The following is a 26,965-nucleotide window of genomic DNA, read 5'->3' as shown; positions in this document are numbered from 1 at the left end:
GATAGTTGTAATTATCACTGCTGAGGGAATACTATATACAGGCTGAGTGAACCCAGGTGGGGTCCAGAGCCTGCCTTGCCCCACTTTCCTCATTGGGAGCAGTCCTACAGAGGACTAAGCAGGGAAGGGCTGGTTGCAAAAAAATAAGGTTCTGCTATGGCTGGTGGTGTCATCCCCAAAGAGGCTGACACCAAAGGGACACTCAGGATATTGATATAGGCTGTTGTAAGCCAGGGACTGTGGGGAGACAGTTCTATAACCCTCACCCATTGTGACAGCCTGGTATGCTGGGAATCTGAGGTGAGAGAGACACATAATGGATGTTTCCCCCAGTTCCAGTCACCGCACAGAGGCATCTTAAGGTCCAAAATAGTTTACAACTGCAAAAGATAAGGCTTCAGTAATACAATTCCAGACAGTGATATGTGCATACAGCTTGTAGGCTTTGTAGCTACAGATACAGATATATAAAAGTACAAAGTGTCTCTGTTGTTCCAGCACTTTAAAGACATAACACACATGCATAACACTCATGCTTCCAGTCAGACTCACCCACTTCACAAGACTGACTCCAGCACTGTAGCACAAGACCCCAGACCCACTGATGTGCCTCGATCACTTAGATAGGTGGCACTGGGCTGTTGCCATAGCAACTGGCTTGGCTAACCATGCACCTGTTGGCTTACCTTATTGATGGGGTGATTTGTTCTCATGAAGGAAATTAACCTCCTCCTCCATGTCCATTTCCCCCAACAGGGTAGAGGGTCAGTTTGGTTTGGTGGGATTCCCCCTTGAGTGATAGACAAAGGGAGAACTGTTGAAGTGGACTTATTGTTTTCCTCATAACTGTGTGGGATGTGCCCCCTACTGGGATTTAGTTTATTATCTGTGGCCCCATTCTTCTAGTTTTATGTGGTGATATTGAATGATTGTACTGAAATTTGTCTGGGTGGGCAGGTAGCAGGGGGGTGCAAAAATGCTACAGTGATCCAGAGCCCACAGGCACAACATTGTATGAAATTTGTGTATGCTAATTTATATGCATATATGCATATCGAGAAACAATTACTAGAACTCTATTTCATGAAAAGCAAGCTAGTTAATTTTCCTGTCCTAATCACCAGATAATATCTTCACATGTCATCCAGATCTGTTCAATTAATTACCCCATTACCCACAATTAATTTTCTGTCTTGATCCTCCTCCAAAATCAAATTCTCTTCAGTTACCTCCATTTATCACATCATTATCCCTCTAAATTGAATGAAATTCAGTTCAAAATAAGCAGGAGGCACATCATGGTTCCCTTTGGGTGGTGGGAGGCGGATCTGTACTGAGGTGAGGTGGCTACTGAGGTGCTCGCCATAGCTGTCAAGTGTCCCTTATTTGAAGGGACAGTCCCTTATTTCAGCGCCATGTCCCGGTGCTGTCCCTTATTGATGGATGTCCCTTAAATGTCCCTTAAATGATGTCCCTTAAATTTCAAAGGAAGCAGCTCCTCTCCCTCCCTCCCTGCCGGCCAGGGAGGAGGGAGGCTCCAACTGTGTTGCATGGCTGTATTGCTCACTCAATAAGAAGTCTAAGAACGACTGGGGGGGGTGGAGCTTGCATGCCTTGTGTGTGGCTAGTTAATGCAAGCTGAGGTGGTTTTTGAATGCTGGACGCCATTTTGTTGCACGTGCTGCTGCAAACTTTGCAGTGCAAAGCCAGGCCGGGGAGCCATCTTAAGTTGAGGCTGCATAGGCCTTGTGGTGCATGTGATTCAGATTCTATTCAGTTGAACCTCTGGTTACAAAGTTGGTTGGACAGTGTTCTCGAAGCTACCAGCATGAGTTTGACCAGACTGCAGGAGAACAGGAGGACTAGAGTGCTTGGAACAAGTGAGGCTGCAGGTCCCTTATTTTGGCTTCTGGTCCCTTATTTTCAAGGCTGCTGGTCCCTTATTTTCAGATCTGTAAGTTGACAGCTATGCTGCTCGCTCAGAATTTTTTAAACCTTGCTGAAGCCAAAAAGGCAAAGTAGCAGCTGGTCCACCATTGCTGCACCTCATGTGCTGTGATCCAAAACCACACATGCTTCCATTTCCTCACAGAACTCTAGTCCAGTGGTTGCCATTCATTTGATTTTGAACTGATTTTAGAATGAATTGATTTTAGAATGCTGTATTACTTCACTGTTGTTAGCCTCTCTGAGCCTGGCTTCGGCTGGGGAGGGTGGGATATAAATAAATTATTATTATTATTATTATTATTACTATTACTATTACTATTTGCATAAAAATGGCTGTAAAAAAGAAAGGAAAAGCTTGCATAAGGGATTTAGGATGTGATTAACCTTTTAAGTTAGTGCCACTTGGAGTAAATGTAGCTGAATGAGGATTTGTATAGTCAGTGACCTTTTCCCTTTCTTTTTATCGTATCCTTTTGTTTTCAGAGCTGGATAACACCGAAAAGAATGAAAAGCTCAAACTGAGTATCCTTATAAGGCTTCCTGAGGTAACTGTGTGATTTGTTTCGTATTAAATCTGTTTGTGGGGAACATACGTGTTTATTGATGAAGTCAGCCGTACTACTTTTATTCTATTAAAAGGTTAACAATTTCCCAATTTGGGAAGTGGGGCTTAGAGGAGAGTGATCTGAATAACTGTAAAATAGCCACTTGTAGAATGTGTGTCAAAAGCTTATCATGGCTTAAGGTTGGCACCTTACTGCTATAAGGTAATGAGAAAACAACATTGAGTCCTGGTAATTAGCTTTTAACAGGGGAAATGTTTTAAAATGGCATGGACTGAAAGCCAGACAGTGTTGTCTCTGGCCACTGATTTACTTCTGCAGAGCCAGTGAGACAGGATCTTCATTTGAACGTAAGTCAAGCCAAGATTTAGTGTGGACAACCAAGGCAAGATTGTGACCACTTTGTTCACTCCTGTGGCTACCACTGAGCTCAGCCACCAGTCAGCTTTGTAGCTTTGTACGCTGTCTGAACTTGGGCTTGTAGTTTTGCATTCCTTTTCTATAGGCTGCCATGTCTATTTCAAGAAACAAGAAGGGCTAATTGAACTTCCTTACAGAAAGGGGTTCTTTATTTGGCTGCATGGCAAAAAACAAAGCTGGTTCTGTCCTTGCTACATTTTGTTTTAGGGAGTGGAAGGAGTCCACTGAATGGCATTCCTTCAGGGGCTGCAGTGTTGCGTCTTAAATCCTCATCAGCCTTCGGGTCAGAACTCTTCAATTACACTTTAATTTAGGTTTGGAGCCAGAACTAATATTACTTTGCCTCTTTTTGTTGTATGTAGCTTATTAGGAACATTAATCTTTTGTCCCTTTTTGACACTTGTCTCTTGATTCAGTTGCCCTGATGATTTTATTGGTGAATTGGTAGGGAAGAAGCCGTTATACAAAAAGTAACAAAAGCAGGATGCAGCTACCTGGCATTTAACAGGGCAGAGCTTTGTGGGATGGAAGCAGGACCATTGCAGACCCTCTGCTAGGCTGCATTTGACCTTTTGGGCACTAGCTGAAGAATTCTGGAGTCTAAAGAATGCTGTTGACCACATTGTACAAGCAGGATTTTCACTATGGTGGAGAAAGCACGTCATTTGCTTTTAGAGCTACATTTCTTGTAGCTCGATTCAACTGGTTCGTGTCCTGCCCTCCCGATCAGGAGAAAGCAAGCCAGTGGCGTAGCGTGGGGGGTGCAGGGGGGGGCCGGCTGCACCGGGCGCAACATCTGGGGGTTAGGGTTAGGGGGTGCAAATCCACAGGTTAGGGGGCGCAAATCCACGGGTTAGGGGGCGCAGATTACTTGCCTTGCCCCGGGTGCTGACAACCCACGCTACGCCACTGAAGCAAGCTTGCTCCATCTTCCATGTGACAGCCTTTTAGATAGTTGAAGATGGCTATCATGAAGCCTACATCTGAAATTGTGGCTTGTGCTATTATTGTTTATTAATAATTATTATTTGGGCAGAATAAGACTGCAGTCCTAACCCCAGTTACTTAGGAGTAAACACCATTGAACTTGGTGTGACTCATATCTGAGTAGATGTGGTTTAGGACTGAACTACTGTGTAAATTAATCATCATCCAAAAAGGAACAGATCAATGTTGCATTGCCCTTTAGATATCTAACCTTATTTTATTTTGTCTTATAGGCAACTGGTCGTAAGGTTAGTCAACTCTGGAATCACCCTGTAAGCACCAACAGTATTGCAAGGAACTATGTTAAACTCTTGCTTGAGAAACTCAGCAGTAAACAGGCAAGTATCCTGGGATTAAACCTCAACTTGAAGTTGTTGTAATTCTTGTCCACATGGAAATTTGCAAACCTCCATTCGCTTGAGTGGCACTGGAACACCAGATTAGAAGTTTGGGAGACAGGAGTGTCTGAGTCTAAATGGCGTAGCAGGAAAGCAGGGAAGAGAGATGAGGGGATCTGGATAAATTGAGTCTTAGAAGTTGAAGGGCTTTACTGTTATTCCTAGTATTAATCCAATACTTAAAATGCATTTTCCTTCACAGTACAGTATGCTAGTTATGGAGAGTTTGTCACCGCAAATAGAGTTTCTTCCGCTTAACTACTTGGTCAATATGCTGGCAGAGGTGGAGACTCAAGGTAACTATACTCCTGCAGTTTTCTATTCAAGTTCCTTGATTGTTTAAAAACGCATCTTATCTTGCTATTGCCATGTTGTTCTGTGGTTCACATGCACCTTGCTGGAATATAGAATTATTAAGCCCAATTTGCAGCTTCCTTAATGCTAATTAGTGGCAAAATTATCCTCCCCTCTCCTCCAAAAAAACACATTTTTATTGAATGTTGGTTACATATAAATACACCGGAAAAGCAGGTAAGCAACAAAACAAAATTATTGTGGTACGCTTGTTAAGCACTTTATAAAATTCATCAGTGCCTGATGCACCTCACACATTTCAGATGAAGAAGAAGAGTTTGGATTTGATATCCCACCTTTCACTTCCCTTCAGGATTCTCAAAGCGGCTCACAATCTCCTTTCTCTTCCTCCCCCACAACAAACACTCTGTGAGGTGAGTGGGGCTGAGAGACTTCAGAGAAGTGTGACTGGCCCAAGGTCACCCAGCAGCTGCATGTGGAGGAGCGGAGACGCAAACCCGGCTCCCCAGATTAGGAGACTACCGCTCTTAACCACTACACCACACTGGCACTGTGTCTGCTGAGAAGCTCCTTCCACATCACACTGGTTACTTACAGAACCTCACCTTCCTCTTTCACGTCTGCTGCCATGAAAAGCAACCATTGTGCTGCATGTGATGAGATTCCCAAATGCCAACTGTGTGACGAGTGGGGTTTTTTTTTTAGGAGTGCTAAAAAACAAATTGTGCTTTTTCCGCATTTGTATCCACCAGCGTTAACTATAAGCCTCTCAAATTCACGCCCTTTGTATCCTTCCTAGGATGGGTGACTTCTACGGCACAGGAAAACATGAATGCAAGATGTGTGGAAGAGTTGGCACTGAAGCACACGACTCTGCTCTTAGGTCTTTAGTGAAACTTAACGAAAGCAACCTTCTTACCTCAGCTGCATCTCAGCCTTGCTGTGTCTGCAGCTAGTGACATGTACTGATTCAGGAGAAATACTGAAACTTCCGTTGACTACTTAGAGAGAGTTCAGTATAACGACTTTCTCATTGTCGCTACGTATTATTAGTAATGGGATACATGCCAAAGTGGGTGTGCTCCAAATGCGGTGACTTTCAGGTACCTACATGGAATTACGAACTTATGCTTATTTTGCCTGCTACTCCAGTTCAGATTCTGGCAAATAAATTCTGAATATGGAGTAACTATATAACAGATCAAAAAGAAACTGGCAGCTCTTGTACACTGATGTATAAGGGGATCCATTTATGAACTTGGGAAGTATGAATAAAATAGCTCTCTGTAAATAATGGGAATAAATGTATAATTTTGAAACTTAATATATCCTTGCTTATGTAAAATGTCATCTTTCTTTTGTATATTTTGCTACAATCGCATGAAACTTCTGCAAGGCAACTAAATTTCAACTGGGGCATATTTATATCTGTATTCTCCCTTAGCAATCAGTGGGTATGATCCACTTTTAAGTTAAGCATCATTAAAGCTTGTTGATATTGATGTGAGAGGTGATTTGCATTTAAATCAGTAGGACTGGAACGTGTCTCTTTCTGATAGATGTAGATTAAGTGCCAGTGCAAAAAGAAATAGTTGCTATCAAAAAAGTCATGCATCTCGCTCTTGCTTCTCACCTACTTTTGTAAAGCACTAGGCTTCTCTGTTTGTTTTCTTAGCTGTGAACAGCAACAGCAATAGAAAAGTTGGATTCCAATCAGGAACATTTTCAGTTTCCTACATGCTGGCATACCATTAAACTGATGTCATTTTCCTTGCAGCTACAAAAAAACCCCTATTATCTAAGTGTTTGACTTATAGTGAACAAAGAATTCTTCCACATATTTAAATTAGACTCTGCATACTTCAATGTCCTATTCCAGTAGGATGCAACTATAATTGTGGAAAAACTGCAGCTGAAATATATTTCACCAGAGTGCTGTGTACTGAAGTCTTTTTAACCAGAGCATCATTTTAAACAGGTAACTGTTTTTCTATATAAGCCCAGTGGGTGGTACCCAACTATGTCATGGTCTACCTAAGCCCATTACTTCATACTCAAGAGTAGCCCCACTGAAATTAGTCACATACTATGCAACAAGATTAAAATATGTGGGGGATTCAGATCTAGAAAGCGGAGGAGTGCAAAATATTGTACAGGGTACTTCAAAGGGATGGGGGGGCTTTTGATTTTAATTCATTTTTATAATGTTTTATAATGTTGTACTGTTTTAGTGTTGTTAGCCGCCCTGAGCCTGGCTTCGGAAGGGGAGGGCAGGATATAAATAAAATTTATTATTATTATTATTATTATTATTATTATTATTATTATTATTATTATTCAAGGTTAACATGAATCAAAGTGGGAATTCCTGTCTTGTCTGGCTCAGAAATCCAGACATTTAAAAAAAGCTGTAGAAAAGTGAAACTGTGTCTCTAAGTTTAACCAGGATGGAGGAGGGGGGAGGGAACAACATTGAAAAATTGCAACTTAAGTCTCTAGCTTAAGCGCCAGCAGCTGAAGAGGGGGCAGTGGTGGCTGGACTGAGAACCGTAGCTGGAGTCAGGGACATTGACAGGCAAGTGATGCTACTTTCTCCCCTACCGCCTTCCTCCTGAGGTCTAAAATGCCAACCCTGAGGCTCGGGGAGAGGAAGCTGACAGCCGTGTCCCCTTCTGGATTGGCAGGCAGGGCTGGCTGAGGGCAGACTGAAGTTGGGGAGTGGGCCAGTGCCTCATTTGCCCTAAAGGACCAGCCTTCATTTGGGGGATCTGCTTAATGGCTGACAGGTTTAGTTTGTAATTGACAACGCACTCTAATCCTCCTGCTCTTGGTAGGTTTTCGAGAGCAATAGCTTGTCTCTTCTAAGCTTGAAGATAATGCCAGGATGGGGAGAGGAAAGCAGTAGCGATGCATTGTGACTTGACAGGTCAAGCTTTTAAGTGCCCAGCACAGGAGTTTCTCACCTTACTTGTCTACACAAATCAGCAGCTTTGTTACTCAGGCAGGGACACCTCTGTCATGTCTGCAATCTTCAAAACATGTCTGCTGGCATAACATTTGGGGGTGGGGGTTAAGTGAAATCTTTTTAAAACCCCCAAAATAGTGAATGGGGGAAGGTAAATGAAGTAGACAATAAATTGCCTCCAACTAAGGTAGTTTGCTTTATAAAGTGCCAAACAGATTATTGTGGTTGGTGCGCACCCTCACTAGAAAACATACCGGTTTTTTGTTTATCTAAGTACAAGAATTTACTCCTTTCCTATTTTTGTGGTAATGCTTCCTTGCTACTATAACGCAGATATCTAAAGTTACCAAACCATCTTCTTTGCCTTTTAAGAGGAAGGAATGTAATCACAAATTTAAATAAGCACAAACCTCATTTTATTTCACAGTTACTTTTATTTGAGCATTGAAAGAGTACTTCATACATCTGCAGAAAACAAGAAGGCACAGATAGTAAATGTTAAGAACTGATTGGTAGCTTTATCGCCCATACTTTATACAAACTACTTGGCAGCCTCCAAACATTTCCAAATACTGCCTTAAACGTTTGGAAACTAACTGCATAAAGGTAATAGGATTGTACTGATGATGATCTATGTCTAATTTACTACTTGTGATTATTTAAAATATAGATTTTTTTTGCTTTATAGTTTTTAAATAAAAAATACTTAAGAGGGTACAATTTGCCAACCCCTTACTGTACAACACCATTCATTTCATTAAGTGCTGTGTGACACTGGGGAATGTTTGTCAACAACACTGTGTGATCTGTTATGCCCTAGTAATGACATTGTAGGGAGTTCTGACACTGAACATAAGAGTAGGCCCTGAATTATAACTTCTGCAAGGTTCTGTCTCTTTAGACTTCAATTGGCTTCACAATTGGCTTCCTTATATGCCTCATATTTGCACTAGGCTCGCCTGGTTTGAAAGGAGCCAGTGCACCATAGGGCCGTGGCAGAGGGAGAACATTTTCATCATCGGGGATGTAGGCATTGGGACGTTGCTCGGCTGTGGTGAATACAGAAGTCGGTAAGGAATATTGTTCCTCTTCTGTAGCACGCTGTAAAAACAGAATTTTTAACTGGTTAAATGCAGGCTATTAATTAAAACAGCTGTTATGAGTGCTATATGTTTCAACAGAACCAGGACATTAGTGTGCACCAGGGATAAGCAAACCTGTCATTTTTCAGTTTCTCATTTTTCCCATCTGAAGTTCAGTTCTCCACAATTCCACATCATTTTTTGTTGTTTCTTAATCAAGAAAATCAAATTAATCAGCATTTAAGTGCAAATCCCCCCCCCAACATACACATTTTACAAAGCTATTTCCCCTAATGTATTTTCGTACACATTACTTGGCTGAATTGCAAAATTTGGAGAAGTGTTAATTTTGGGAGGATTTCTGTGTTTTGGTTCACATGGAATAAAATTTTGCACTTTAGTGTGCTTCAATAGTAGAATTATTGTAGACAAGAACATAGACAGGTAAGATATCAAGGATATCAAGCAAGTTGTACTATTGTGCATTTTTTCATTGTTTTGGCTACTGAATTGAATGAGGAGGGGAAAGCTTAGCCCTTTTCTACGGCATTGTTTTCTCCAACCTAATTTGTCACCTTTCTCTAAGCTACTGTTAGTACTGAGGAAAAAGATTGTCAATATAGTACCTGTCCTTATCACAAATCTTCTACATTATGTCTAGCTTGGCCCCAAGCTTCAGTAAAGGAGCATGTCTAGTGCCACGGTTATGATATCTGGGTTCAGCAATGATAATCATATGAATATCAAGGCTGATAAGTTCCACAGCTGTCTTCCATGGCTGTCCTAGCAGAGACTGATGGGAGTAGAAATTCTAAAATCTAGATGCCACCAGATTACAAGAGCCTGTTCTTCCGAGACAATATATCTGGCTGTAGTCTCACTCCACAACTTATACTTTGAGTTCCCAGCTTCGACAGCACTTGAGCTCTCTCCCCGCTATTCTCTTAGTACTGATATGCTATAACCAGAGCATTTTTTCAGCCTGAACGCTCCAGAACTTAGGGTCTGCCGGAACGCTCTGGAGAGATGCCAGAACTATCTGTGTCCATCATCATCCTGGTGTTGTGGGTAGAAAGCACGTTTTCTGGGTGGAGGAACTGGGATGGATTGGGAGTTGGCGTGTTGCGTGTTTTCGGCGCTTTGCTTCTCTTCCGAAAGAAGCTCATTAAGGGAGGCAACTTGCCGCGTGTTTTTGGAAGCTCCCTAGAAAAAGTTCAACAACTTTTGTGTCCTCCTGAAAGAAGCTCAACAACTTAGGGTTGTCAGTCAAAAAAAGTTGGGAGTTCCTGCACCTCCTGCACTGTCTAGAACAATTACTTTAAATGATAAACCTGAACTGTAGCAACATCAAATGATCTCTTAGGTACCTTGCCTAAAGTGGGATACCCTTGGGCAGACCCGCTCTGAAGAGCTGCTTAAGGATCTGAAGGGCTACAAGATGCAGCCAAGTAGAGATTCTGTCAGAATGGTGCTACCAATGCAACATAGGCCTTTCTGACTACCACCTAGAAGTCCATGTCAAAGAGTTACCGAAACCTCTTCTTAAATCCACATTGGAGAAAACACAAAATGAGCTTGCAAAGAGCAGTATCCCGGCAGAAACTCACTTTTGCTTTGGCTTCCATTGCTGCTTTATAGACTTCTTCATCACGCAACACCTTTAACCACTCAGTCTCTACATCCTTAGGAAGTGGGAGACCTTTTTCCAACCTGGAGGTGATGGTCATTAAAAACTGTTCTTTGTCTCTCATTTCTTGCTGCAGCTTAATGGCATGTGCTTGTTTCATAGACAGCTCTGCAATAAGAGCCATCATTTTTTGGGTTGTACTTTTTATTTTCTCTTGTAGTCCATTCATCTGAAATGAGCAGCAAAAGCACAATGATATGCCCAGTTCCCCAAAGCAGCCAGGAAGCTCTGCTGCAGTCTCATCTGAAGCACCTGAAAATGATCCATCTTGAGAGCATGTCAGACAGCTGCAGGATCCAAAGGTCCCCAGCTACTCTAGCATGTCCCCAGGAAGGCCAACAAGCTGCATCAGCCCTCGAGTCGCATACTTTATTTCCCCTCCTATAAAAACATTAAAAACAACAATGGCTGACCAGGGAAGGGGCCTGGAAAGTCTGTCACTCCAACTTTCTGTCCTGGCAAAAAGAAAAACGAAAAAAGCCACTCCACGTTTCCCCCTTCTGTGTACAGTGGTGCCTCGCAAGACGAAATTAATCCATTCCGCGATTCTCTTCGTCTAGCAGTTTTTTTGTCTTGCGAAGCAAGCCCATTGACGGATTAGCGCTATTAGCGGTCTAGTGGCTTTTAGCGATCAGCTGAGAAGCGGCTTATCAGCGGATCAGCTGTTAAGCAGCTTAGGAAAAGGGCGAAAAAAGCAGAAAAAAACCACGGGAACTTGCAAGACATTTTCGTCGTGCGAAGCAACCCCATAGGGAAATTCGTTTAGCGAAGCGCCTCCAAAACGGTAAAACCCTTTCGTCTAGCGGGTTTTTCGTCTTGCGAGGCGTTCGTCTTGCGGGGCACTACTGTACATAGAAATTGCTTCGCTAATCCTTCTGTGTGCTTAGGCACAATCTGGTAAAAAATAATATCAGGCCACACTTCTCTCTAGAGAAATAATTTTATACTAGGACTGCTTTACAACTCAAGGTATTTACGCAAATCTAGCTGCATCAGAATGTGGACAAGGATGCGAGTTAATGTTGCAATTTCAATCTCAATCTATTGAAATCAATATATGCAGCTCACAATTCTATATTCATAGAATTTCTTAGGAATAAGATAGAAGTCATTGGAGGTTAAATCACCTGGATTTTGGAATAAGAAAACGTAACCACTCCCATTTAAACAACCAACAGACATGTTGAAGGCTGTTGAAATGTGTGGATATCTGTATCTGAACTGGATAGTGGATGACTTTACCTTTTTTGCCAGTATTAAAGTGTCCTCCTTGCCATTTTCAGCCTTGGCATGTATTTTGTCCGTCAGCCGGGCAACTTGCTCAAAGATAAAGTCCTTCTCAAGCAATTTCTCTTCTTTTTGTGTCAACTTTATTTCTAACTATGGTTCAAACAGATTCATTAATGTATACAATTAATCATCAGGGACGAAGTCTACAAAAATCCATTTTATAAAGTTGATTATGCATTATATATTCTAAAATAAAAGAGTGTTTCAGGGTTGGTTGGCAGTGGTTCAGGAGAATTTCATGGGTTTGAATTACCTGAATTAAAAATTAAATTTGCTCTTCTGACTGTAAACTCCCTGTGATACTTGGATAAAAGGTGGTATATAAATTTAATAAAATAAATCAAATAACCAGTTATTGTGAAGGACATCCCATTGAAACAACATCCTCGAGCGAGTTCTTGCCTCTACCCTCCACAATATGTAGTATGACTTATTCCATGTGACTTGGCATAAGTGATGCTGCACATTTCTCCATTGGTGTTCAACATCACTGGGTGGTAGGGTGGGGTAAAGGACTTGTGACAATTTCAGGACATAGAATAAAGTGTTTTTACATAGAGCGCACTGGGGAGATGGCAACATTAGGATGCTGTTTTTAGCAGAAACCTGTTTTTCACATTGTCTGGTTCTGCTCAAAGATGTCCCTTCTCAATCAACTTCAAGTTTGGATTTGAATTTGATATCCCGCCTTTCACTCCCTTTAAGAAGTCTCAAAGCGGCCAACATTCTCCTTTCCCTTCCTCCCCCACAACAAACACTCTGTGATGTGAGTGGGGCTGAGAGACTTCAGAGAAGTGTGACTGGCCCAAGGTCACCCAGCAGCTGCAGGTGGAGGAGCGGAGACGCGAACCCGGTTTCCCAGATTACGAGATTACCGCTCTTAACCACTACACCACACTGTGAAACATGGTCACTTGTCCGCAATAGTCTCATGGACATACAAATGATGTGATTACCTCATCTATTTTATGGTACAACTCTTCTAGAGTGAGGTCCTTCCCTGGTAGTGCTCTTGTTCTGTTTTGTCCACTGGGGTCTATAAACAGTTTTTCCAGGCTTTTAATCTTGTCCTTGCATTGTGAAAACTGAGAGAGAAAGAGAGAAGAGTGGCAAATAGGTTTGGTAACTCTCCCATAATTGTTATCATCTATCTATCTATCTATCTATCTATCTATCTATCTATCTATCTATCTATCTCTCTCTATTCCAGCGAAACCAAACTCAGCACTGTTACACTTCCATTTCCACACACACACACAAAAGCCCCTATTCTGTGGAATAGAAACATCTGCTGATCTGAAATGGACAATCAGCAGGTGATTCACTCTGTGGAGTTCTTCCCCCCCCCCCCTCTTACAAAGCTGAACCATCCAGTCCTTCCTGTTCTCAGAAGTCAAGTTGCATCACAGGAAAAAGGAAGGTTTTGGTTTCTTTAATACACTAAAAGAACTTTTAAAAGGGGTGGGGGCACTTTGATGCACAAAAACAAGGTAAAGCTGCCCCCCCATTACACATTCTCGAACACATAATTTAACATATTAAATCTTGGGTTACATTGTGAAATTTCTGGAAACTGAGAAATGCTTGTTAATCAACACTAGAACATCAGCGTGTGTGCTCTGAAATGAAAATATTTTTTAAAACAAAACCACCACCGTACCTCATAAATAACAGGATGCAGGGAGTGTTCCCTTGAGCAGTCATGTAGGCAGCTCAGCACTATACAAAATGTACCCCTTTCTTTATACAATCTACCATGAGCCATTGCTGTACAAGTAGGGATGAGGGATGGACAAATCCCACTGTTTTGGTTTCTCTCGGTTTCTAGTTTTTCCACTCTTAAATTCAGTTCTCCACATTCCCACATCAGTTAGCAATTTATTTTTTAAAGCCCAGCATTTTAATGCAAATTTATCTTAAAAGGCACATTTTTGCAAAGCAATTTCCCCTGATATAATGCATTTTTGTAGGTTACTTTCACTACTGTATAGAGTTTTATGCACCATTACTTTGCATTGCAAAATTCAGAGAAATGTGAATTTCAAATGATGGCTGTGATTTGGTTTGTGTATTATTTTGGAAAGTGTGAATTTAGGTACATTTGCCTTTAAATGTGAACTCAATTGAATTTCTCCCATCCTCCTATGTAGTGCCATTAAAATGAATGGAAGACACTAGCCATAGAGATACTCGCCCTAATCTAAGTCAGCAGCAGCAGAATGCTCCCCCTTCTGGTGATTCCTTGCTGCAGTGCTGGCTAATTTTACACTAGCCTTGGTCTATGTGTGGACAAGCTATTGAGTGTATATTCATGACAGCACCACTCTGAGGATGTAGGGCAGGACTCCTACAACACCCCTTGGTATGACACTTATACAGGCCTCCTGCCATTTTGTAATAGGAGAACTTTCCGTGATAGTCTTCAGCAAGTCTTCTCCAAACGATTTATGTTGGTCACTTGTTTACTCTCTTAAATGTCCAAAGAAGTAGCATGAAATGTGCTAGTTGCTTGTTTTGTCCCTTTGGCTATTATTAAATGCTAGTCGCAAGCCTGGGCTTGGTTGTGGTGCTGTATATGAAGTAATCGTCTTTGTAAACACATGCTGTGTATCTTTCAGCAGGAAGTCTCACTGTGTTCAGTGTGACTGACCTAAGTTGTGTTTAAAGTTATGGCCTTGCTCTGTAACCATACTTACAAATGTAGCTAGAAACTGCAACCAAATACTTAGCTTTTGAATCAACATATGAATTTCAGCCATTCACCCCTCTTGCCAACAACACAGCCTCTCCTGACCCTGAGGCATGTGAGATATTTGTCTCCAGTCTACCCTGCCTTCTCAGCTGTCCTGCTGATTGGCTTATCAAATTACTAGCCCACCTTTTCTCCTAAAAGAAACAATGCAAACAATGGACGAGCAAAATAAGAAGACAAATTTGGTCCTTTACCCGCCTGCCTCCCAGAGCTTCCTGAAATATGCAGCTGGTCCGGATCCTGCTAGTTCTGCTGCCCTCGCAGAAGCTGCCTTGATTCCATGACAGGAATGAACGTCCCCAACAGAGCAACTATCCTGCCATTTACCCTACCTAGCTCATGCAAATCTGTTCATCTGGGTATCCAAATTGTTGAGTGCGATTCTTCCCCCTCCAACCAGCCTAATTTTTTCAGTCATTTTTCTGGCTGTCCAAATTGTTTATGCATTCCTCGGGGGACGTGGAGAAACTAATTTCTCAAAATGAGTGGAGCCCAGAGCTGTAACTCAGTGTTATTCTACTGTGAACATAATAGCAGCCACATGTCAAAAGTGAAAATGTCCAAATAAGAATGAACAGAAACTGTTATGAGGGTGGGGGATGCTGTTTGCTCTTAAAATCAAAAGTTAAGTTATCTCAGGAAGAAAGGATATAATACCCCTAAGAGTAAAGGAACCTCCCTCATATTATCTCCTGTCACTTTATGACAACTGTGCATCCCCACTTCTTATCTGAGGCTTATAACCACAGGTGAGTGTCCTTGGATAGTAGCTGTTAGCACCTGCTCAGCACATAGCAGGGGCTTCCATAGTCATCTTAAAATATTGTATATTGCTATTTCCAGCACTGAAATTAATAAGCCTAGACATAAAGGGAAGGATGTTCCGGTTCTTGCAATGAAAGGGTGGCTAACAGTTGACCCATCGACCTGCTTCTTAAAGCAAGGGAGGGGAGCAAGGGTGGTCCGGGGGTGGTGGGAGATCTCAACAAGTCCTTCCTTGCTATGGCACCACCAAAGCCCCAAGAGGTGCTTCACCCACTCCTATTTGACTTGGTCTCTTCCTTTCCCGGGACACTGTATGTGCCCATGAGTCCATAGGGGTAGCCATTTTACCCCCCTGGAATAAATGGAAGCAGCCGCACATCATCATGGAACATCTTTTCCCCATAGCAGACTTGGGGCTTTAATTTGTAGAACAGCAGCAGGCCAGCAGTGCAGCAGGAGGTCCATTGCTAGATAATCCCATTCTACACACTGGCATAGCTGTCACCATGCGCCATCGCTTCCAGGTGTGCAAAATTGTATTGCCAGCTGCCTGGTTCTGTCTCCCAGCTTACCGCTTGAGCATCCTAAGACCTTATTTTGTAGGCTCAGGAGCCTCCTGCATCAGGTCATAGAATCATAGAATCCTAGAGTTGGAAGAGACCACAAGGGCCATCGAGTCCAACCCCCTGCCAAGCAGGAAACACCATCAGAGCACTCCTGACATATGGTTGTCAAGCCTCTGCTTAAAGACCTCCAAAGAAGGAGACTCCACCACACTCCTTGGCAGCAAATTCCACTGTCGAACAGCTCTTACTGTCAGGAAGTTCTTCCTAATGTTTAGGTGGAATCTTCTTTCTTGTAGTTTGGAACCATTGCTCCATGTCCGCTTCTCTGGAGCAGCAGAATACAACCTTTCTCCCTCCTCTATGTGACATCCTTTTATATATTTGAACATGGCTATCATATCACCCCTTAACCTCCTCTTCTCCAGGCTAAACATGCCCAGCTCCCTTAGCCGTTCCTCATAAGGCATCGTTTCCAGGCCTTTGACCATTTTGGTTGCCCTCCTCTGGACCCGTTCCAGTTTGTCAGTGTCCTTCTTGAACTGTGGTGCCATTTAGGAGTATTGTAAAATGGAAAGTTCTCTACTACAGGCCAACTACAGTTGCCTGCAGTGACCTCACATTTCCATAGTCCTGGCTTTCTTTCCTCTCTCCTTAAAATAAGAAATCCGGTTATGGAAGGGTAATATTTCTTATCGCACCTACCTGAATCTGCAGGACGACCAGATCTGCATCCAGACCTCTTTTCAGAGGCAGCGTTCTCAGGGACAACTCAATCTGCCTCTTTTTCTCCGTGAGCTTCAGCTTCAGAAAGCGGATCTTTTCATCCATCACATTAATCTCAGTATCACCATTTCGACTCATCATTTCCTGAATATTTATTTTTTCGTAAAAAATGCACACTTCTTCTTCACGCTCTATGAGCAGAACTCCACTACAAGGAACCCAAAGTGAAGACTTAATAGGTTGTAAAGAACATAATGGTGTTTGTTACAGATTGGGGGGGGGGACCCCTAAACCCTAGAAGTTAATAAATGGTAGGATTTTGATTATTTCGAGTATTGAAGAGCAGATTGCAGGCCAGGGGGAAAATACAGGCTAATCTTCCTTTCCAAGCCTAGGATAGAGGCATTAACATGACAAAAGGGGTTGGTGGCCCATCTAAGAGGAATCTTGGGCCTGGGCAGACAGGTGTGCTGGGAAGAAGATGGGAGAGAGAAAAGGACTGAGGCCTAAACTAGGTTAGTGATAAGAAGGAAGAGGAAGGAGGATACTAATTTCAGCTTATTATTTTTGAGCATCTGTCTTGGTTTGGAGCTCCATAATGACTGCCTCAGTGGTTTTAGCAGTGGTACCTTGGGTTACAGATGCTTCAGGTTACATACACTTCAGGTTACAGACTCCGCTAACCCAGAAATATTACCTCAGGTTAAGAACTTTGCTTCAGGATGAGAACAGAAATTGTGCAGCGGCGGCAGGAGGCCCCATTAGCTAAAGCGGTACCTCAGGTTAAGAACCGTTTCAGGTTAAGAATGGACCTCCAGAACTAATTAAGTTCTTAGCCCGAGGTACCACTGTATAGTCAAAGGACAATTCAAAATTTTAGTCTTACAAGCAAAATATAACCGCCATGTAAGATGACAAACTAATTAGGAACAGAGGACTGAGAAATGAACAAATTACACTTGCAGCAACCTGCAAGTTGTTAAGTATAACTGTTTAATTGTACATTGAAATGGAAAATAGCTCTGTATGTGTATTACTCAAGGTTTAACATTGGAAATTCCACTGAAGCCAAGTAAGCTCTCTGAGTGCCGAACAAGTTAATTATTAGCTGTTCATGTATCTCTGCAGCTCTGTCATGTTTTTAACTTAGATCACATGAGAAGGGTAAAGGTAAAGGTACCCCTACCCATACGGGCCAGTCGTGTCCGACTCTAGGGTTGCGCGCCCATCTCGCTTAAGAGGCCAGGGGCCAGCGCTGTCCGGAGACACTTCCGGGTCACGTGGCCAGCGTGACGAAGCTGCATGTGGCGAGCCAGCGCAGCACACGGAACACCGTTTACCTTCCCGCTAGTAAGCGGTTCCTATTTATCTACTTGCACCCGGGGGTGCCTTCAAACTGCTAGGTTGGCAGGCGCTGGGACCAAGCAACGGGAGCGCACCCCACCACGGGGATTCGAACCGCCGACCTGACGATCGGCAAGTCCTAGGCGCTGAGGATTTACCCACAGCGCCACCCGCGTCCCTTGAATGAGAAGGGTATTCAGTTGCAAATCTCCATTTTGTTGAAAGAAAGAAGGATGTGTGCTAATTATTCTCTTTCTAAGATAATACAGCCTCGGGCTGGAATGCAGGCTGTGGGAGAGACAGAGCTGCTTTCAGCTCTAATTTAGCCTAGTTATATATTTCTAAGATGCTGTACCTGTGCTTGGACAAGCACATGACATTATGCAACTATTTGGATGTAGTATTATTGTTTTGAGTGTCTGTTTTAGAACAAGTTCTGTTAGGAAAGCTTCTGAACCATATTTTTGGAGTGGACAATTTTTATTTCAAGAGTCAGTTTTTAATTATCTGTTTGCTTCCATATCCACAATATTAATGACCACAAAAGAAGTTATCATTCAAATGAAATACTTGCAAACCTACAAAGTGTTTGACGTTTGCTGTGCTCCCTACCTCTCATTTCGAAGCTGGACGGCCTTTTCATATTTCTTCCGCAACTGAACCATTTCATCCTCGATACGAGTCAGCAAGTTAGTGAGTCTTTCAACATCCATCAGCTGCTGCTCTCGTTTTTCTTTCATCTCCACAAGTGTTTGATGAACTTTGCAAACATCACACTGGATGCTGTCTTTGACTGAAATGTTACTTGCATGTTTCATTTGGTATTTTTGCAATTTTCTGAATGGAAGGAAAATAAATGAAGATAAAAAGGAGAATGAAACAGAATTACATTTTTAGATGACCTTAGACGGCACAATCATTCCTGATTTCTTGAGGATTACTTATGTAGCATATGTGAAAGACTGAAGAACATTACATTAAAATTAAGCATTATTATTATTTTTAGTAGTATTTCTCTGAAATTTCTACAAACTCATCTTACCTACCAATAAATGATTGGGAAATGAAATAAAACATGTAGAAATAAACTAAACATGTATAATGAATAATAGCTAATCTGAGAGAAGATGAATTGTATTTATTGTATTTATTGATGGGTTATTCATCAAAGGCCTACACGCAGCATAAAAAAACATGAGGTTGAATCCAGACTTAGGCAACTCCCAGACTGGGTGGCTTAGGCAGGAATAATAATAATAATAATAATTTTTATTTATACCCAACCAAGGCCAGGCTCAGGGTGGCTAACAAGCAATAATAAAAACAAGTTGAATGAATACAACTTAAAAACAAGATTAAAATATTGAAACATTAAAATGCAGCCTCATCGCAGGAGGAGAAAGGAAAAAGAAAGAGGGGGAGGGAATCAAATTGGCTCCAAGCCAAAGGCCAGGCGGAACAACTCTGTCTTACAGGCCCTGCGGAAAGAAATCAGATCCTGCAGGGCCCTGGTCTCATGAGGCAGAGCGTTCCACCAAGCCGGAGCCACAGTTGAAAAGGCCCTGCCCTGCCTCTGGTTGAAGCTAATCTAACTTCCTTAGGGCCCGGGACCTCTAGGGTGTTGCTATTTATGGACCTTAAGGTCCTCCATGGGGCATACTGGGAGAGGCGGTCCCGTAGGTACGAGGAAGGCACAAAGCTCACACACGCAATGCCAGGGCATCACGACATTGCCACCCCCAATGACCTTCACAAGCTGGCGCCTCTGGCCCTAATTGTTTCCTACGAAAAAATTCACCGCTTGCCATTTGGTTTGTGCTTACAGCACTTAATCCAGAAATTGACACATGCACCTAAGTTTGTTTCTGTATGACATCAAAAATGAAATAAGGTAACAAATATAAAAATAGAAATGAGAATTTACCACATAGTGAGAAAATAAAAGCCAGTTCTAGAGCACAACAAGGATGATTGTCCTTCAGATAAATTATTAAGTGGGTGCTCACCTCTCTTTAATCACAGCATTGGTCCTTAAGATTTCCTTTTCATTATCTAGCATTTTGACTCTCTCTTTAATTTCATTTGTTTTTTGGCGAGCACAATGCAAAAGGTTGACCAGTTTGTTTCTCTCATGTCGCACAATGTCATACATTTTAGCAAATTCTTTCATTCTGCAAACCAAAAATATTACAGGGAAAGATGTTACTTGTTTAAATGCATTAACTATCTCCTGCTATAGAAGGTGCTTCATCAAATCCTTTGCCAAAATTTCCTTACTGTCTCTGAATTGCTGTTTGCTTTTTCATATGTTCCCTTACTTCAAAGTCTTTTGTTTTTATATCTGCTTTAACATTATGCAGCCGTACCTGCAACAGAAATAGTAGTGAACAGACTGGTAACTGGAAGCGTTGCAAAGGCATTTCTGAAAAAAAACACTTAGACAAAGACTACTCATAAGCATGCCATTTCTTCAAAAAGGTATTTCCAACCCACAAAGTGTAAACCCCACTAATAAATAACACCCATTCAAACCAGCAACATCTTGGTAGGAGCAGGCACTGGAAGAAAAATCAACTTACCCAGCTTCACAACGCAGTCCTAATTCTTGTGGGGATGCAGAAGGGGAAGAAGAAGAATTGTATCACAGGTAAATATAGCCTTGCCAGCGGTTTGGATTTGAAAGTGTGTTTTGTGCCATTTTCTAATTCTTCAAGTATTGACGCTAGAAGCGGCAGATAAAAGCTGACGACCACAGGCCCCTAGCAATTCCAGGCAAGTACTAATATTGGATGTATCAAACTAGTCATCTGTTGGATTCCTCTTACCTGGGATTTTAAAAAATCCTTTGATTTTTGCTCCCTCTCATCAGCCTTGATCTGAGTCAAACGTATCAAGTTGTCTACTTCCTCTCTGTAGTGTTCCTGGGCCTTAAATAGTTGGTCTTCTTCAGCAATACACTGCTCAAGCATTCGTACCTCAGCATCTGTTGATGTTTTCTAGATTAAAAACACCAAAGGCCATTTTAATGTTATGGGGGATGGGGACATCGGGTGTGGGGCAGGTCTAGGAGCCAACTCCTAGGGGCCGGGGTCCTTTTGCCCCCCCCAATAACATATTTGAGGGGGCTGCCCCCCCCAAGTTGATGGGCATTGCCACTGAAGTGATGAGCATGTGCTGTTTTGTGATCAATTATGTGGGACGGCGCTTATTTAGGCCCCCCAAGATTTTATTCAAGTTGGCCCCCCTGGGGGCTGGTAAGCACTTGGATAAAATTGGCTGAGCTAGTGCCATGGCGCTGTCAGGCAAGGAATGGCCAGAGTGAGGAATTGAGTCTTTGTTGTCAAAAGTACACTTACAGGTTAGGAAAAGGCAACCCTTGACCAGCCTGACCTCTCCCTCACTCCTCCTACACTGATCCCTTATTATAAGTCCGCCTCCAACCCTACCCCCTTCTCCTAGTGCCCATGCCTCAGGTTCCAGCCACAACTCCTCAGTGTCCAGCCAGTTCCGACAGCTGGTGCAGCTGACGGGCGCTGAGAGGAAGCACCTTTGAAGTCCAATGCATGCTTTCATCACAAACTGGAAAATAGTAACACAGGTTTCTATCTAGACAGTTGGCACCACTTGAGCAATTAAGATTGGAAGGATCAGACTCCGTAAATGAGCCCCCCTGAATCTTACCTTTGCAACTAGTACAACATTTAACCTAATAACCAGTAAACAAACTTTTTTTTACAAAGAAATGACGCACGGAGAGAGGTTTTCAAATCTAGGACTCAACACCAAAAAGCAAGAACTACACCTGCCCTATTTGCTATTGTAAGCAGCTATGCCAATTGTAAGCTGCCCCCTTGTACTCCTGAACAGCAATCCTGCCAGTTCTGATAAACTTTGTTTTACTCCTATACCCACTCTGGCTAGCATCCTCCTCTAAAGGGTGTTAAGGAAACCATGGCAGTCTGTGTTCTCTTCAAATCTCCTTAGAGAGGGTAAAGAAATTGCACCGGTCATAGATGTCAATGGAAAAAGCTGCCACTATTCCACCAGCTTAGTGAGGAGATGTTTGGAAATTACATAAGCATAAAATTTACAAACTCCGTGTTTATTAATGGTGCAATGCTCCTGTTACTCTAGATTTCATTTTTATAAGTCCCCCGCCCCTACAGCATTGCATTGTAAAGCATTGTGCACTTGAAGGTAAAATGAACTGCATAAAAACTCATCCAAATTTAAGCTACAACACTCCACAGGCTGGAAGCAGAGTGGGTGAATGGCTAAAACTGTAGAATTGTTGAAGGTTGCTTGACTAGATTCCTTATGCATGTATGAAGATTTAACTGAATAAAAGGGGTTTGTTTTTTCTTCACTTCAATAGTTTTCCTCTATATCTTGTTTATCACAAAGATGCCAAAAAGCAATCACTGGATGCTTTCATACAGCTGAAAGAAGAAAAGGACTCTGATACAATGCCTGAACTACAACTGATTGTAACGGCATGGCACACACAATGACTACACATACAGTACAACATTGCTTTGATGATCACACATTTGGTGCAATGTGACCTCAGCAATCTGTGTACTAAAACATTTTTACCCATTTCATGGTGATTTATGACAGTATTAGAGCTTTTAAACCAGGGGTAGTCAACCTTTTTATACCTTTTTTATACCTTGATGGTAAAATTTCCTTACCGCCCACCAGTGCTCGATGGAAGGAAGATTCAGCTTGTGCCGTAGAACCCCCTACCGCCCACCTAGAATCCTGAAACGCCCACTAGTGGGCTGTAGGGACCAGGTTGACAACCCTTGTTTTAAACGGACACAGAGTTTTGCAAGACTTGTATCTTAAATACAGTGGTGCCCCGCAAGACAAACGCCTCGCAAGACGGAAAACCCGCTAGACGAAAGGGTTTTCCGTTTTGGAGGCGCTTCGCAAAACGAATTTCCCTATGGGCTTGCTTCGCAAGACGAAATGTTTTTCTGACTTTTTTTTTCCTTTCCCCCCTTTTTCTAAGCCGCTAAGCCGCTTATCAGCTGATCCGCTAAGCCGCTAAAAGCCGCTAATAGCGCTAATCCGCTAAGTCGTGAATGGGCTTGCTTTGCAAGACGAAAAAACCGCTAGACGAAGAGAATCGCAGAACGGATTCTTTTCGTCTTGCGAGGCACCACTGTATTGTAGAACGGAAAAGAACTAGAAAAACATAAAATATGGGGCATGGTAATAACATACCTCCTGGGCCAGATTTCTCTTAATCATTTCTACTTCCCTCTGGAGCTCCCTTCGTCTTTCTAGTAGTGTCCCATCATCTTTTGGAACAGCATCTAGCTAAAAAAGGGAAACCTGAGACAGTTAACATATGCAAAAGAAGGAAATGGTGGTATTTTAGCATAGACAGTACTTAGCATCTTCCTTAAACATTAACTGAATTAAAGATTAAGATTTAGGAATGTAGGTACACATTCCAACTGCAGAACATGGTTTTTTTAAAAAAAGTTTGTTAAATGGCTTGCTAAAGGATGCTAGAAAAGCAACCATCACAGCAGTTGATGTAGGTATTACAGCTGCAACCTGGAATTCTGGAGGTCCATTCTTAACCTGAAACTGTTCTTCACCTGAGGTACCACTTTAGCTAATGGGGCCTCCTGCTGCTGTAGCACCATCACTGAACGATTTCTGTTCTCATCCTGAAGCAAAGTTCTTAACCCGAGGTACTATTTCTGGGTTAGCAGAGTCTGTAACCAGAGGTGTCTGTAACCTGAAGTGTCTGTACCTGAAGCGAGGTACCACTGTAGACATGTTAAACTCAGTGGGATTCCATGGGCTCTAAATATCAAGATACACAAGACAAGCACCAACTGATCTGTAATAACCACCTGAACCATAATAATCACAGTGCTGACATATGATATATAATGATAGGCTGCTATTGTAAGCAAACTTAGTCATGCAGATGTGTGTTGGCATAATTTGTACTGTGGTGGCTGAAATACCTTTTGACGTGGGTTCTAGGTGTCCTAAACATGCCACACCCTTTCTCTGCCTATTTCTGTGTTGTGTATCAGTTTTGGATGCTGCTGCCAGACTAGAATTCTCATGTTATGGTGATGCCAGCTTATCAACTTGCAACATCACGGCATCATTGTACCCCATCACTTAAGGCACTTTTAAAAATATGATTGCCCTAATACGGATTTTTTGGAACTTGCTATCTGTGAATGCCCATCAGTTTGCGTGCACAGAAGTATTTACAGAAGGGCAATTTTCCTAACAACTTCAGACCATTAGACAGTTAAGCAATGCTTTCCAGTATAATTTTAAAATGCCTGGCAGCTCCTGGGTTACTTTACACAACTGAGCGGAAGGCATGATAGAAGAAATATGGAGGTCTTGTAAAAGCTACTATTTCAACACTCCTCTGGTATTCCATTTCCACTGATAATGTTGTGGTTGGTTCTTTTGGCTTAACTGCAGCAAGATCATATAGCCCAAAATGTTACTGACACACACAATACACTTTACCCCTGTTGCCCTGTCTGCCTCGGATTGGCACGTTGCTGGGAAAAGGCACAACTGCACAGTAAGCAGTTTCACAAGGGAATCTGGCATGATGCTCTTGTGAAATAACTGGTTTGTAGGAAGTGCTTCTGTCACAACCTGTTTCCTGATTCTGTGAATGCTTATTCATACAGTACTTCCCACAAAATTATATGCAATTGGGTAGAACATTGCCATAGCATCGAAGGGATTGGGGGGGGGCGCGAAGCATTTTCATATGCTTTGTTAGAGTTCCTTTAAAAAAGAACAACCTAGTGACGCAGTTGTAACATTACTGGAAGAATTAATCAGCAAAGCCGTCAGTTTTGTGTAGTTTCCTATATGTTACCCTCACAATAAGGCCTGGCTCGTTCCCCTCTGCATTTCGCCCTCTTGGCTTCTCGGTCAACCTTATGCCGAGCCTCCATAAATATCCGGAGTTATCTGGTTAGACTACATAAAAAAGTTATACATTATAACTCTATTCTTCCAGGCCTAACATATGGATTAACATTTACAGGTGAAACTCAGAAAATTAGAATATTGTGGAAAAGTTCATTTATTTCAGTAATGCAACTTAAAAGGTGAAACTAATATATGAGATAGACTCATGACATGCAAAGCGAGATATGTCAAGCCTTTATTTGTTATAATTGTGATGTTTATGGTGTACAGCTGATAAAAACCCCAAATTAACAATCTCAGAAAATTAGAATATGAAATGAAATCAGCAAAACAAGGACTGCAAATAGAGCAATATTGGACCTCTCCAATATTGGGAGCCAGTGTGGTGTAGTGGTTAAGAGCGGTAGTCTCCTAATCTGGGGAACCGGGTTCGCGTCTCCGCTCCTCCACATGCAGCTGCTGGGTGACCTTGGGCCAGTCACACTTCTCTGAAGTCTCTCAGCCCCACTCACCTCACAGAGTGTTTGTTGTGGGGGAGGAAGGGAAAGGAGAATGTTAGCCGCTTTGAGACTCCTGAAGGGGAGTGAAAGGCGGGATATCAAATCCAAACTCTTCTTCTTCTTCTACCTCTGAGAAGTAGAAGCATGCACATGTACTCAATACTTGGTTTGGGCCCCTTTTGCATCAATTACTACCTCAATGTGGCGTGGCATGGATGCTATCAGCTTGTGGCACTGCTGAGGTGTTATGGAAGACCAGGAAGCTTCAATAGCAGCCTTCAGCTCTTCTACATTGCTCGGTCTCATGTCTCTCATCTTTCTCTTGGCAATGCCCCATAGATTCTCTATGGGGTTCAGGTCAGGCAAGTTTGCTGGCCAATCAAGCACAGTGATCCCATGGACCAGGTTTTGGTACTTTTGGCAGTGTAGGCGGGTGACAAAGTCCTGCTGGAAAATGAAATCAGCATCCCCATAAAGCTCGTCTGCGGAAGGAAGCATGAAGTGCTCCAAAATCTCCTGGTAGACGGCTACGTTGACCCTGGACTTCATGAAGCACAGTGGACCAACACCAGCTGGTGACATGGCTCCCCAAATCTCTTTTCTGATGAGAGCAGCTTTTGCATCTCACTTGGAAACCAAGGACCCAGGGTCTGGAGGAAGAATGGGGAGGCACACAATGCCAGATGCGTGAAGTCCAGTGTGAAGTTTCCACAGTCTGTGTTGATTTGGGGAGCCATGCCATCAGCTGGTGTTGGTCCACTGTGCTTCATTAAGTCCAGGGTTCCCCCTACCAGTGGTTTACCCTTACCAGACTTCCTGCGCAGCGGGCAGGAGTCAGATATAGTCGGGTCTAATCAATGCCTAAGCCAATACCACTCACATTCTGTAATTCAATAAAGTTGTGGCCAAATTTGCCCAATAACATAAACCTAATATCCGTGTCCTTGTGTGAGTTATTTCCCAATGAGGGGGGGGCTGCGGAGTCTCGACACGCAAGTCATAATTTGAAGTAGCAAGCAGTGTGGGGTGGAACAGAACATCTCTCTATGCAGCCAGGCACACAAAAGCACACTTGGGCCAATTGCCGGGGGGGGGGGCTCCTCTGTGTATTCTGGCTCCTCTGTGAGGGGTCTGGGGCAGACCCCTGACTGAGGACTTCATGGGTCGGGTTGACTCCCAGGGTATAAAGGGAGGCTTCATGCTTCCTTCCAGTCTGGTGTGCATCAGCCTTTAGGAATTTGCACGGTTGCAGCATCAAAGTACAGTACAATCTAGGCTGGATGGAGTGTGTGACACAGTCTGAAACTGTGAAAAGCAGAATCTACAGATTTATCACGGGGTGTTTTATTTCTTTCGAAAGGAACATATCCTTCCTCTAAATACAGCATTCGGTAACCTTCAAAGGCAAACATAGCCAGATTCTCAGTTACCCAAGTTTTAGTTTTTACTGCCATAGCTTGCTGATTTTTTTTTTTGCTTTTTTGCCATAGCTTGCTGATACAAATATTTTTGCTTTTTTGGTCTCTTGTTGCTGTTTGTTATTCTTTAAAACAGCAAGCCCTTGGTTGTTGTGGCTGCCTTCATGCTGGAATTCCATGTCACCTGGCAAAAGCTGGATGTGTTAATGATTGTAGTATTCCAACGCTGCCACAACACTATGCACACACAATCCTGTGTGGAGAAACATTTTCTCTTTTTTGTAATATATATATATTT

The 26,965-nt window shown here is 42.5% G+C and overlaps 2 protein-coding genes across 2 annotated transcripts in view; one reads left to right on the top strand and one right to left on the bottom strand.

Moving 5' to 3' along the window:
• The window catches only part of GSAP (gamma-secretase activating protein), a 53,807-nt gene extending 47,672 nt beyond the window's left edge, over positions 1 to 6,135 (top strand). The window contains exons 28-31 of the mRNA XM_081879118.1: positions 2,434 to 2,495; positions 4,154 to 4,258; positions 4,521 to 4,614; positions 5,433 to 6,135. Coding sequence (XP_081735244.1) covers positions 2,434 to 2,495; positions 4,154 to 4,258; positions 4,521 to 4,614; positions 5,433 to 5,524 — 353 coding nt within the window. The 3' untranslated portion in view covers positions 5,525 to 6,135. The remainder of the gene's footprint in view (positions 1 to 2,433; positions 2,496 to 4,153; positions 4,259 to 4,520; positions 4,615 to 5,432) is intronic.
• A 2,144-nt stretch (positions 6,136 to 8,279) lies between these two features.
• The window catches only part of CCDC146 (coiled-coil domain containing 146), a 77,263-nt gene continuing 58,577 nt past the window's right edge, over positions 8,280 to 26,965 (bottom strand). The window contains exons 11-20 of the mRNA XM_081879110.1: positions 23,040 to 23,135; positions 20,633 to 20,803; positions 20,085 to 20,173; positions 19,814 to 19,978; positions 18,420 to 18,644; positions 16,443 to 16,671; positions 12,614 to 12,742; positions 11,610 to 11,747; positions 10,288 to 10,536; positions 8,280 to 8,699 (exon numbers count right to left, since the gene is read on the bottom strand). Of these exons, the coding sequence (XP_081735236.1) occupies positions 8,496 to 8,699; positions 10,288 to 10,536; positions 11,610 to 11,747; positions 12,614 to 12,742; positions 16,443 to 16,671; positions 18,420 to 18,644; positions 19,814 to 19,978; positions 20,085 to 20,173; positions 20,633 to 20,803; positions 23,040 to 23,135 (1,695 nt within the window). The 3' untranslated portion in view covers positions 8,280 to 8,495. The remainder of the gene's footprint in view (positions 8,700 to 10,287; positions 10,537 to 11,609; positions 11,748 to 12,613; positions 12,743 to 16,442; positions 16,672 to 18,419; positions 18,645 to 19,813; positions 19,979 to 20,084; positions 20,174 to 20,632; positions 20,804 to 23,039; positions 23,136 to 26,965) is intronic.

Source organism: Podarcis erhardii, assembly GCF_964252035.2.
Source record: "Podarcis erhardii genome assembly, chromosome: 10".
NCBI lineage: Eukaryota > Metazoa > Chordata > Lepidosauria > Squamata > Lacertidae > Podarcis > Podarcis erhardii.
Note: the sequence above shows the minus strand (reverse complement) of the source record. Positions and strands in the feature narration are given on the sequence as shown.